Source organism: Hoplias malabaricus, chromosome 3, assembly GCF_029633855.1.
Source record: "Hoplias malabaricus isolate fHopMal1 chromosome 3, fHopMal1.hap1, whole genome shotgun sequence".
Classification (NCBI taxonomy): Eukaryota; Metazoa; Chordata; class Actinopteri; order Characiformes; family Erythrinidae; genus Hoplias; species Hoplias malabaricus.
This window is the reverse complement of record NC_089802.1, coordinates 3077735-3090234: the sequence shown is the minus strand read 5'-3', so window position 1 is coordinate 3090234 and position 12500 is coordinate 3077735. Positions and strand designations below refer to the sequence as shown.

At 45.4% G+C, this 12500-nt stretch overlaps 3 protein-coding genes and 1 pseudogene across 4 annotated transcripts in view; all 4 read right to left on the bottom strand.

The window, feature by feature from the left end:
• The window catches only part of pdzd7b (PDZ domain containing 7b), a 15308-nt gene extending 13966 nt beyond the window's left edge, over positions 1–1342 (bottom strand). The window contains exons 1-2 of the mRNA XM_066665943.1: positions 1289–1342; positions 432–669 (exon numbers count right to left, since the gene is read on the bottom strand). Coding sequence (XP_066522040.1) covers positions 432–543 — 112 coding nt within the window. The 5' untranslated portion in view covers positions 544–669; positions 1289–1342. The remainder of the gene's footprint in view (positions 1–431; positions 670–1288) is intronic.
• Positions 1343–1703: 361 nt separating this feature from the next.
• On the bottom strand, positions 1704–5892 carry LOC136690868 (peroxiredoxin-like 2A; annotated as a pseudogene).
• Positions 5893–8148: 2256 nt separating this feature from the next.
• On the bottom strand, positions 8149–11812 carry selenou1b (selenoprotein U1b). Its single transcript, XM_066665648.1, has 5 exons — positions 11326–11812; positions 10214–10305; positions 9739–9879; positions 9355–9519; positions 8149–8710 (listed from the first exon to the last, which is right to left on the bottom strand). Exons 1-5 carry the CDS (start codon positions 11468–11470, stop codon positions 8597–8599), a joined length of 657 nt encoding a protein of 218 aa, XP_066521745.1. The 5' UTR covers positions 11471–11812; the 3' UTR covers positions 8149–8596.
• Positions 11813–12342: 530 nt separating this feature from the next.
• dydc2 (DPY30 domain containing 2) overlaps positions 12343–12500 on the bottom strand; it is an 8841-nt gene continuing 8683 nt past the window's right edge. Inside the window, exon 9 of one of the 2 annotated variants that reach the window (XM_066665348.1) lies at positions 12343–12500. This exon is cut by the window's right edge and continues 718 nt beyond it. The gene's annotated coding sequence lies outside the window, so the exon portion shown is untranslated. The other variant, XM_066665349.1, reaches the window with a different exon arrangement.

The window sequence follows — 12500 nt, the reverse complement described above, 5'->3', positions numbered from 1 at the left end:
CGTTCTCCCTGTGTCTGCGTGGGTTTCCTCCGGGTGACTGTCTGTGAGGAGTGTGGTGCGTTCTCCCTGTGTCTGCGTGGGTTTCCTCCGGGTGACTGTCTGTGAGGAGTGTGGTGCGTTCTCCCTGTGTCTGCGTGGGTTTCCTCCGGGTGCTCCGGTTTCCTCCCACGCTCCAAAAACACATGTTGCTAGGTGGATTGGAGACTCAAAAGTGTCCTTAGGTGTGAATGTGTGAGTGTGTGTCGCCCTGTGAAGGACTGGCACCCCCTCCAGGGTGTGTTCCTGATTTGCGTCCAGTGATTCCAGGTAGGATCCAGACCCACCATGACGCTGAACTGGATAAGGATAAATTCAGACAATGAATGAATGAATGAATGAATGAATGATTTCATCAATAGCTGTGTCTCCATAAATATACACACATAACTCACCCTCTGCTGTGGAGTTTCCAGGCAGTGACTGGTCAGCTGGAGACACTGGTCTGTTCCTATGGTGGTCAATCCAAGGGTTTATTGGTGACCCCTGATGTTGAGGGGTCCCCATGGTCTCTGTGTGTGTGTGTGTCTGTGTATCAACCCCTCACATCTTCACTGTCCTCTACACAGAGCACTGTGTCTCCGATAGAGACTGTCTTAAAGGCTCATCTATAATAATAAGGCAAACATTTCCCTGTAAACAAAGAAAAAACAATATACGTTTTCATACAGTATTTTCATTTGCATTTCTCTATTCAGCAAAACTGGGATAAACAGTAGATAACACTTTTCTTTCATTAAAACCAATAAAATACTGTGGGAATGAGAAAATTCATTATTACAGTCATAATAATGTATATAATAATAGTAATATAGTAATAATAATAAATATTTGGTAAAACTCAGGTCTCTATAGAGACTAGGACTTTTATTTTGGTTCTGTCATCTTTTCTGGAAAACAGTAAACCTACTACTACTTCAGCAACTCATTTATCCACACAAATTAACTCTTAAATGTGTGGTCTTTTAAAGAAACCTAATTTACAACTCAATATTTCATACTGAATATCGTACAGATATATAATAAATATTTCTAAAGCCTGGCTAAGCCTTACCTTCCAACAAACAAACAAACAAATAAAACTGATGCCACTTTACCTCAGGTGCTGTTAATAAGTGGAAGAAATTAATTCTAAGAAGACATAAATACCTGAAAACAAACGGCAGCACGAACACAGGAAGCCTGTGCTACTGGCGAACACCAGTAACTACATTTTAAAGCCGGTAAATGTACTTAATTTACAATTTATTACCTGTTAGCGCTGTTGCTAAATGAGATCACCTCAGCCTTGTGTCCAGCGCCGAAGCCCCGCCCCCCGCCATGATTGGTTAACTTTCTTTGGTCACATGCCTCCCATTCGATAGAGCAAGTGTCAATCACATTTCTGCCGCACTCATATACGGGCTAAACTACATCAACGAGCTGCTAAAGTACACAGCTAATATATTTAGATTTAATGCAGTGCTCCCTAAGAGGCTTAAGAGATTGGCTTAATTAATTAGTTAATGAGTTTAATTAGGTGTGCTGTAGAAGGGAAAGCACAACAATGTTCACACACACACACACACAATAAAGGTACTACAAAAAGGTATTAAATAATACAACAAACTTCTCTGGTAAAAATATTCCGTTTATTGATGTTAAAATATAAGATTTTTAAAAGTGCGATAAATCATACTTTATAAAGGGTTCAAATGTTGTGTTCAAGCTGTGTGTTGTGTGTTTAGGTTGTTATTTGTGTGTGTAGGCTGTTGTGTGTATTTTGGCTGTCTGATGTGTGTGTAGGCTGTGTGTGGTGTGTACGCTGAGCTGTATTAATTAGAATGATGCATCCAGACTGATTCGTTCTTTAGTGAGAGTTGAGAATCAGTCCATCATTAACACTCTTATCAACACACACACACACACACACACACACACACACACACACACACACACACACACACACACACGAAAACTCACTCTTCATTGTAGTACATACTGTAAATTGTCTCTGCCAAACTAACACCTTGTATCTCAGAAATGATAACTTTGCAGGAAAAGTCACTATCAATTGTAATGGAAATAAATATAAGATGGTTATAATAGAAGTGGTTTTGGAGCATTTCCCTTGGTCCATTCTTCATGAAACATTCACACAATGTAAAGGGCTGCTGTAGTTTTTAAATTATGCCAGAAATAGAAAATAGTGAGATGAGAAATGAGATCAGTCTTATTCCCTTTATTCATTTTTCTCCACTCTCCTCACAGCCTCCAGCACTGATCTGAGGTCAGCCTTGTCCCCAAACTCCTGCTCCTTGTGCTCCATTAGAATCCCCTACAAACACACAGGAAAAATCAGGTGATTCATTCATTCATTCGTCATCTGTATAGGGAATAGGGACTCTTACAGCATAAAAGACAAACAACTCCCCATTGCATGGCCCCGGGGTGGAGGACCGCTCCTCTGCACTGGGACAAAGTCAGTTAAACTATTAAAACAATCTATAAATGACAACAAATGAGGAGACTCACCTGAGACGCTGGTCCAATCACATAAAGGCCTCCCAGAATAAACCCCTCCCCTTTTTTATTTCCTGTGAAGCCTCTCCTCCAGACTCTGAGGATGTTCCTCCACACTCCGACGCGGAGCAAGCCCAGGTAACTCATCCTCCTCTGACCAGCTCCTCCGTAAAAGCACTTCTGCGGCAGAGAAGAGGACACAGTTAACTCTGGCGTCTCTGGGACGTCCTGGACTCGTTTGGTGAAGAAATGTTTAAAACAAAAAAACAAAAATGTAGAGGTGAGTAAAGAATAGTTGAATGAAAATAGAGAAAAACAAAGAGAAGGGGCAGTGGGTACCGAGGCCAGACTCTGAAAAAGAACACGAAATATTAAACAAATCACTTAATAGCAAATAAACTTCACATATTTAAATGTCTTTACAATCCATCGCTCAGAGGAATTATTTCTGAATTTAAATAAAAGCAAATTAACAACAACAAAGTAAAGAAATACGTTTGATCTTAATAAACTCATAAACACATGCAGTATGTTTGTTTCACTGTTGTGTAGTTTGTAATGTTTTGCTAGGGTTCTTCCTTTATTCATTTGAGCAAATACAGCCCTTTGAAGATCAAAGCATCAAAGTGAATGGTGTAAGTCTCTGTGTTTGATTAAAGCTACAGTCTGACAGTGGAAAGTCAAAGTGTTAAACTCAGATACAATTTCATTCTCCACAGAGAAAAGCAGGAAGTGAAAGGACAATAATAAAAATCAGACGCTAAAATCTCTGACCTTCTCATCGAGGAAGATTTCTCCACAGAAGTAGGGTCTGAAGCTCTGGATCTCCACTCCAATGTTCTCTTTAACCACTGCATACAGAGGAACCCCAAACATGTCCAGCTCTGGTCTGAGAGAGGACAGCTCAGCGGCTTCCTGACACACACACACACACACACACACACACACACACACACACCTACACTTATGTCCCTTTTACACCTTAACACCAGAACCAAGCATCCTCACCATCTCCTGCCCTCTCCTGGAGAAGCTCTAGTATTACAGTCACCATCCATTTATTCATTAATTCATATTCATCTGTAACCCTTATCCAGTTCAGGGTCGCAGTGGGTCCAGAGCCTACCTGGAATCATTGGGCGCAAGGCAGGAATACACCCTGGAGGGGGCGCCAGTCCTTCACAGGGCAACACAGACACACACACATTCACTCACACACTCACACCTACGGACACTTTTGAGTCACCAATCCACCTACCAACGTGTGTTTTTGGACTGTGGGAGGAAACCGGAGCACCCGGAGGAAACCCACGCAGACACAGGGAGAACACACCACACTCCTCACAGACAGTCACCCGGAGGAAACCCACGCAGACACAGAGAGAACACACCAACTCCTCACAGACAGTCACCCGGAGGAAACCCACGCAGACACAGAGAGAACACACCAACTCCTCACAGACAGTCACCCGGAGGAAACCCACGCAGACACAGAGAGAACACACCACACTCCTCACAGACAGTCACCCGGAGGAAACCCACGCAGACACAGAGAGAACACACCACACTCCTCACAGACAGTCACCCGGAGGAAACCCACGCAGACACAGAGAGAACACACCAACTCCTCACAGACAGTCACCCGGAGGAAACCCACGCAGACACAGAGAGAACACACCACACTCCTCACAGACAGTCACCCGGAGGAAACCCACGCAGACACAGAGAGAACACACCACACTCCTCACAGACAGTCACCCGGAGGAAACCCACGCAGACACAGAGAGAACACACCACACTCCTCACAGACAGTCACCCGGAGGAAACCCACGCAGACACAGAGAGAACACACCACACTCCTCACAGACAGTCACCCGGAGGAAACCCACGCAGACACAGAGAGAACACACCACACTCCTCACAGACAGTCACCCGGAGGAAACCCACGCAGACACAGAGAGAACACACCACACTCCTCACAGACAGTCACCTGGAGGAAACCCACGCAGACACAGGGAGAACACACCAACTCCTCACAGACAGTCACCCGGAGGAAACCCACGCAGACACAGAGAGAACACACCACACTCCTCACAGACAGTCACCTGGAGGAAACCCACGCAGACACAGGGAGAACAGTCACCATCCAATCTCTGCTTTATCAAATGAGTCTGAAAAATTAAACCAGACTCTGAAGGAACTGAACAAATACTGCATTCACCTGAGCGCAGTAAAAAACAGGAACCAAGCCCGTGTTCTCCTTACAGAACACTACATATGAATCATGATGATTAGGGCTGGGACTGTGGTCTTCTACACAACACCAGGGTCTCGGGGTCCTCGGTTTGGGTCGTACCCAGGACCTGGCGACACAGGATGCAGCACCTGCAGTTCCACTCTGACTGTTGTTACATTCAAAGTCGAATTACGTTGGACAACACTCATTTCCTCATCCTTATGACTGTGTGCCTCATTAAAATGAATGAGGGGAGTGTACCTCCTTGTGAATCTGAGCTGATCAGACGTGTCATTGTCTCGCTCTGTTCCGAAGAGCACTGGTGTTATTCCCTATGTCTTATACCACATCTTAAAATATAGAAATCGGAAGATTAAGCACAAACACAAGGAATAAACATCCCCCACCTCTCTGCACAGAGATCAGCCGACTCGTCTGACGGCCAGGACGACGGCCCCAGCGTCCTCCCACAGAGCGACAGCTTTAAAACGTCTCTGCTCTGCTTCCATGAGAAATACGCCATAAACACACAGAGACATGAACAAATCAACGACCTCTGCTCTCCCGGGGAACACCTTATTTTCATTCAAATATTTATAGGATTAATACAGAACTGGGCAAAGTGTAGACACCAACAAATACAATGCTCTCCTCCTCTTCCTCCACAGTGGGTGCCCTTTACAGTAGCTGCATGCACTAATAATAAAATGAGTCTCACCTTCGGTGGTCGTTTGCAGGTCAGCGGTGGCCAGTGTGTCCAGATCAGTCTGCTGCTGTTTACTCAGGAACAGGTCGGTGTTCACCAGCAGAACACACACAACACACACACACACACACAGAGACCACACACTCAGCTCAAACACACCGTCCGTGTCCTGTAACAGCACTACAGAGCAACAGAGAGGACATCACACTGAACACATCAGCCCCATGCACTCAACTGAGCTGTGGATTATGTTCCAACAAACGTTAAATTATGACTTCATAAAAATATATGAGTTGGGGCAGCTTTGGCCAAAGTGTTATTGGAGCAGGCTTCGGGCCAGACGTCTGCGGGACACACTGCCTCCTCTCTCAGTGTTCACAGCTGAGGATGACTGCCCCCAGTAAGGATTCATTGGGCCGTGTACGTCCCAAGAACGAGGCGTTTGTCTGTAACCCTAAAATTCTATAAATAATAATCCCCTCTCTGTCCAGTGCCCAAAGCTACAAATGTTCCTCAGTGAAGGAAAACAAGCTGTTCTTCTACAAAATATAAAAAGTGTTGTTTTTAAAAGCATATACATAGTTTTCAGCGCTCTTTTCATACGCCCTTTGTTCCCTGGATCCTGCATAAAGACAAGGTAATGATAAGACACTCACTCACTCTCCGCTGTAGAAACCAATCAGAACAGTGCAGTCTTCGCTCTGTGTTCACTGCTCACCAGCGACAGGCAGCTTCAGAACTGAACCTTCAGCTCCTCTTCAACACAATCATCACATGCTGCATCGGGCATCGGCCAATCAGAGGCCTTCTCAGCTCAGTGACTTCAAACAAATGAACGTGAAAAAAATAAAAAACAAAACAGCCAACTGAAATCATACACAATGTGGCCAAAAGTTTGAGGACGACGGCTTGTTCAACGTCTTTTAAAATGGATAGAGAGAGAGAGATGGAGAGACAGAAAGTGAGAGAGAGAGACAGAGACTAAGAGAGAGAGAGAAAAAGAGAGAGAGAGAGAGACAGACAGAAAGAGAAAGAGAGAGACAGAGAGCGAGCGAGAGAGAGAGAGACAGAGAGCAAGAGAGAGAGACAGAAAGAGAGAGCGAGAGAGAGAGAGATGGAGAGACAGAAAGTGAGAGACAGAGAGAGAGAGAGTGAGAGAGAGAGAAAGAGAGCAAGAGAGAGAGACAAAAAGAGAAAGAGAGAGAGATGGAGAGACAGAAAGTGAGAGAGAGAGACAGAGACTAAGAGAGAGAGAGAAAAAGAGAGAGAGAGAGAGACAGACAGAAAGAGAAAGAGAGAGAGACAGAGCGAGCGAGAGAGAGACAGAGAGCAAGAGAGAGAGAGAGAGAGACAGAAAGAGAGAGCGAGAGAGAGAGAGAGAGATGGAGAGACAGAAAGTGAGAGACAGAGAGAGAGAGAGTGAGAGAGAGAGAAAGAGAGCAAGAGAGAGAGACAAAAAGAGAAAGAGAGAGAGATGGAGAGACAGAAAGTGAGAGACTGAGAGAGAGAGTGAGAGAGACAGAAAGAGAGAGAGAGATGGAGAGACAGAAAGTGAGAGACAGAGAGAGAGAGTGAGAGAGAGAGACAAAAAGAGAAAGAGAGAGAGAGAGAGATGGAGAGACAGAAAGTGAGAGACAGAGAGAGAGAGAGTGAGAGAGAGAGAGACAGAGAGCAAGGGAGAGAGACAAAAAGAGAGAGAGAGAGTCAGACAGAAAGAGAAAGAGAGAGAGACAGAGAGCGAGAGAGAGACAGAGAGCGAGAGAGAGACAGAGAGAGCAAGAGAGAGAAACAGAAAGAGAGAGAGAGAGACAGAGAGCAAGAGAGAGAGAGCGAGAGAGACAGAAAGAGAGAGCGAGAGAGAGACAGAAAGAGAGAGCGAGAGAGAGAGACAGAGAGCAAGAGAGAGAGAGCGAGAGAGACAGAAAGAGAGAGCGAGAGAGAGACAGAAAGAGAGAGCGAGAGAGAGACAGAGAGCAAGAGAGAGAGAGCGAGAGAGAGACAGAGAGCAAGAGAGAGAGAGCGAGAGAGAGAGACAGAGAGCAAGAGAGAGAGAGAGAGAGACAGACAGAGATAGAAAGAAAGCGAAAGAGAGAGACAGACAGACAGACAGAGAGAGAGAGAGAGAGCGAGAGAGAGAGACAGAGCGCAAGAGAGAGAGAGAGAGAGAGAGAGAGAGACAGACAGACAGAGAGAGATATTGTTGTCCTCCACATGATGTGGGACAGATCAGGACATAAACACAGGGTCACAGTGGATGTAAAAGTGTGTTGTACACTAGGAGTTGGAACATAGCTGTGGGCACTTGATAGCATTAAGCCACAAGATCATCAGTGAGGTCATGGACGCTGCTGATGTTGGACGATTAGTGATTAGTTCAGACACCACTCCAACTCGTCCCAGAGTGGATTCACCCCAGAGAACACAGTTCCACAGCTACACACACAATAAATACACACTAAAGGATGCGTAAACACACACTAAAGCGTGGGCTACACGGAGGATGTAAAGTGGACAGTGAATAAATTATGAGGGAAGTGATAAATGAATACATCAGAAGATGCATGTTTTTAAAGGATAATGAATAATGATAAAACACACGTTTAATTTTTTTATTGCTTTATTGAAAGCTGTGGTGTTCAAGCCCCCCCCCCCCCCCCCCCGTGTGTGTGTGTGTGTGTATAGAGTGACTGTGATGTGTTCAGAGTGTGAAGCATCAAGACTGCTCCCTTACTAGAGCTTCGAGTCAGCCTGTCATAAACACACTCTTAGAAACACACACACACACCCCAACAAACAAACACACACACACACACACACACACACAGTTAAACACCTCTTATTGAGAGGACAGTAAGACATTACGCGGGTCATATTAGAGACAAGTCATTCTCTCGTGGGGTTTCATAAACACTGTTGAACACTGGTGAGTCAATGACAGTGGCAGAGAAGGTCTCGGAGCTGAGTGGTGATCTCCATGGTCAGAGGGAGGAGGAGGTGATGGGTTATATTCGGATGGACCAGGGAACTGTTGGATCACAGCGCTGTGGAGTCTGGGAGTGCACTATGACGTCCTGAAAGAATCTTAATGTGATACACCAGCACTTATCACACTCCATCTATCTCAAACGAAGAGGCAGAAATTCAGTTTGGATCCGTTTCACAGCCTGGATGACGTCAGATGTTTTCACTTTGTCTCCGAACTCCATTTCCCTGTGCTCTAACAGAACCCCCTGTGGAAACAAACCAAAATAACCCACAGTGTCTGAGGGCAGGTCTCATGCTTAATCTCATACATCTCCTTAGTTCCAGTAGAGCAAACTACTCCTATGAACTACATGTTTATATTTTTACTAATGAACATAATGCATGTGTCCAATAAGGTGTTGAGCCCATGACCCAATTCACTCTTAGAGCATTCATTCATTCATTCATTGTCTGTAACATTTATCCAGTTCAGGGCGGTGGTGGGTCCAGAGTCTACCCGGAATCACTGGGTACAAGGCAGGAACACACCCTGTAGGGAGTGGCAGTCCTTCACAGGGCGACACACACTCACACACTCGCACCTACGGACACTTTTGAGTCATCATTCCGCCAACCAATGTGTGTTCCAGTTGGGCACCCGGAGGAAACCCACGCAGACACAGAGAGAACACACCACACTCCTCACAGACAGTCACCTGGAGTGGGACTCGAACCCACAACCTCCAGGACCCTGGAGCTGTGACAGAGACACGACCTGCTGCTCCACTGTGCCGTCCATTTAATAATTTGTAAAATAAAAAATAAAACAATAATAGAACTTGTCAATGTCCCCCAAAACCCCATTTGGGGTCCTGACGCCCAGTCTGAAGAATCCCTGGAATACACTGACCTGATGCCTTGGCCCGATGACGTAAACTCCCCCCAGGACAAAGCCCTCCCCCCAAATGTTCCCCCAGTATCCGTTCTGAAACGCCCTCCATCCACTCCTCCACACTCCAGCACGAAGAAACCCGGAGAACCCCATCCTCCGCTCCCTCGGGCCATAGAAACCTTTCTAAAACACACACACACACACACACACACACACACACACACACACACACACACACACATGCAAAATCTTTCTATGAGCTCTCAAAAAAAGGGTAGGAATGTTTCAAAGTTCACCTGAGATACAGCACCATCTACTGGACAAAAGATAGTTATGTTATTCAACCAAATCACTGAATTAATTATATAATTATTATTATTATAATTCTTAAATGTAAATAACCTTTGCATCGAGGAAGATTTCTCCATTGAAGTAGGGTCTGAAATTATGGATCTCCGTTCCAATGTTCTCTTTAACCACCGCATACAGAGGAACCCCGAGAATGTCCAGCTGGGGTCTGAGAGAGGACAGCTCAGCGGCTTCCTGAAACACACACACAAACACACACACACACACACACAAACACACACACACACACACAAACACACACACACACACACAAACACACACACACACACACACACACACACACACACACAAACACACACACACACACACACAAAAACACACACAAACACACACACACAAAAACACACACACACACACACACACACACAATGCTAGAAGAGCAGGTTTGCCATATATTCTAAATATTAAAGAGGCATTCCTGCCAAAGCTGGGAACTGAACCCGTGTCCTCCGTGCTGTTCCAGTGTGGCAGTACAGATCATAGCATTTCTGGCCTGTAATGTGTTCACCTCTCTGCACAGGAATCATCCAGGTCTCCTCACAGCCATGATCACGGCTCCCGTCCTCTCCCACAGTTCACGAGCTTTAAACACACACTCTTCTGTACAACAGGAGGAAAAACAGAGGGTTAACTCAGGCCTTAAGTCCTTACTCATCAGCTTCTGCTTAAAGTGCATCACAGTACCACAGCGTGAGTGAAAACACACAGGTCCCGGGGTTCGATGCCTAGTGAATGGTCTAAATAGGCCCTATTTGGGAACATTAAATGGTATTTTATAGGTGTAACAACCCTATTTACTGGAGTAACATTATCAGGAAGTGGGAATGAATTCCTCTGTTTCACACCATGACCTTTGGCCTCCTTTCCCTCCCTCATCCACAACAAAGTCTAATCCTGGAACCACAGGGGAATCACAGTATCGGGATTATTACTGACTCCCTCCACCACCACTGTGAAGAAAGTGGAGTCTGTAGTTTTCTCTGCAGTAGATAACTCTTCCCAAATGATGCTGAGTGACTTGTTTACATCACTATTGTCGCTCTCCAATGAAAAACATGTATCTCCATTTTAAATGTATGACCTCAATTTGAACCCAGTTGTTGTCCTTCACACTCTGTAAAAAATTCATGATGAATGGACCAATAGAAATGCTCTAAAATTATTGGAATAAAATTTCTTTATATTGATTTCCATTGAAAGTTAAGGTTATTCCCCCTTCTCCTTTACAACCGTCCAAAGAAAAATATGTATCTTCAAGATAGTAATTTCAGTTGTCACATTGTTGCCTACGACGCTATGGGCCTGAAAGGGTGTGGGTCTGGTCCAAACGGAGAGTATCTGGGTCTGAAAAGATGGAGAACTGTGAAGAGGTTCTTACAGAAAAACAAACAAACAAACAAACAGACACAGAAGAAGACAATTTTCAGAAAATGCACTGGAACCAGAACCCAGACCTCAACATCACTGAATGTGTGTTATTCCTCGACACTGAAATATGAATAACTTGTATGTAATGAGTCTTCTGGGGTCTATGGTATATATGGTCTATGGTGGTCTATGGCTATTGTAGATACATAGGAATACAAGTAAAAACACTCCATCCATCCATCCATCACTCACCTCCTTCCAGTGTTTTGAGCTCGGTCTCCCCCAGCAGAGCGACCGTGGCACAGAGCGGTTGACTGAGAAAGAGCTCGGTGAAAGATCGCAAAGCTTCAGCAATCACGGCTCCCACAGAGCTCACGGTACGGGTCACCAGCTCCATAACTCATACACTCACACACACACACACAGAAGAAACAAGAACTACACCCTGCCCTTCAAGCACAGAGCAAAGCCAAGACACATAGCGCCCACTCGTCTGAATCCACTGAGAACAGAAGCTGAAGTTAATGTTCTGGAGCCCTCTTACACAACCGTGACAAAGGTTTTGAAAGCCCTTTGGTTTCTGGGAGCTGCTCACGAGGTCCGAGAGTTTAGTAACTTGTCAGGGGTCCAGGCATTGTGTGCTGTTCTTGCACAAGCGTTTCTGTAAGCGTATAAAGTGATTAATCTGTGAACTCTGCACAACAACTGACCATACCCTCCATAACTCAATGATACAGCAAGTTCCCTTCATTCAGTCACATCGACCATGTCCAGACCTCATTTCACACTTGAAGGAGCCTCCCATGGGTGCAACCAGCTTCAGTGGAGCTTCACACAAACTTAATAAAAAAGATGAATGGGAAGGCAATCCACTCACAGTCTAAACATATTCTCAGAAGTGTTTATAAGAGAGGAAACCTCAATCTTGTTGATACAGAGACTGTAGTTCATTTGTTGATGCAAGGTTTGTGTTCTCTATTCTCTAGTCTTTCAGCAGAGGTCAGTTTATGATCACAGAGCCGTTCAGGTCAGGATATGTTTAGCTGGTGCAACCTCCCCAACCTGGGCGGCACGGTGTAGGTAGTGTCTCAGTCACACAGCTCCAGGGGTCAGGAGGTTGTGGGTTTGATTCCCGCTCCGGGTGACTGTCTGTGAGGAGTGTGGTGTGTTCTCCCTGTGTCTGTGTGGGTTTCCTCCGGGTGACTGTCTGTGAGGAGTGTGGTGTGTTCTCCCTGTGTCTGTGTGGGTTTCCTCCGGGTGACTGTCTGTGAGGAGTGTGGTGTGTTCTCTCTGTGTCTGCTCCGGTTTCCTCCCACAGTCCAAAAACACAAGGGAGGTGGATTGGCAACTCAAAAAGTGTCCGTGAGTGAATGTGTGTGCGTGTGTCTCTGTGTCGCCCCCTCCAGGGTGTGTTCCCACCTTGCGCC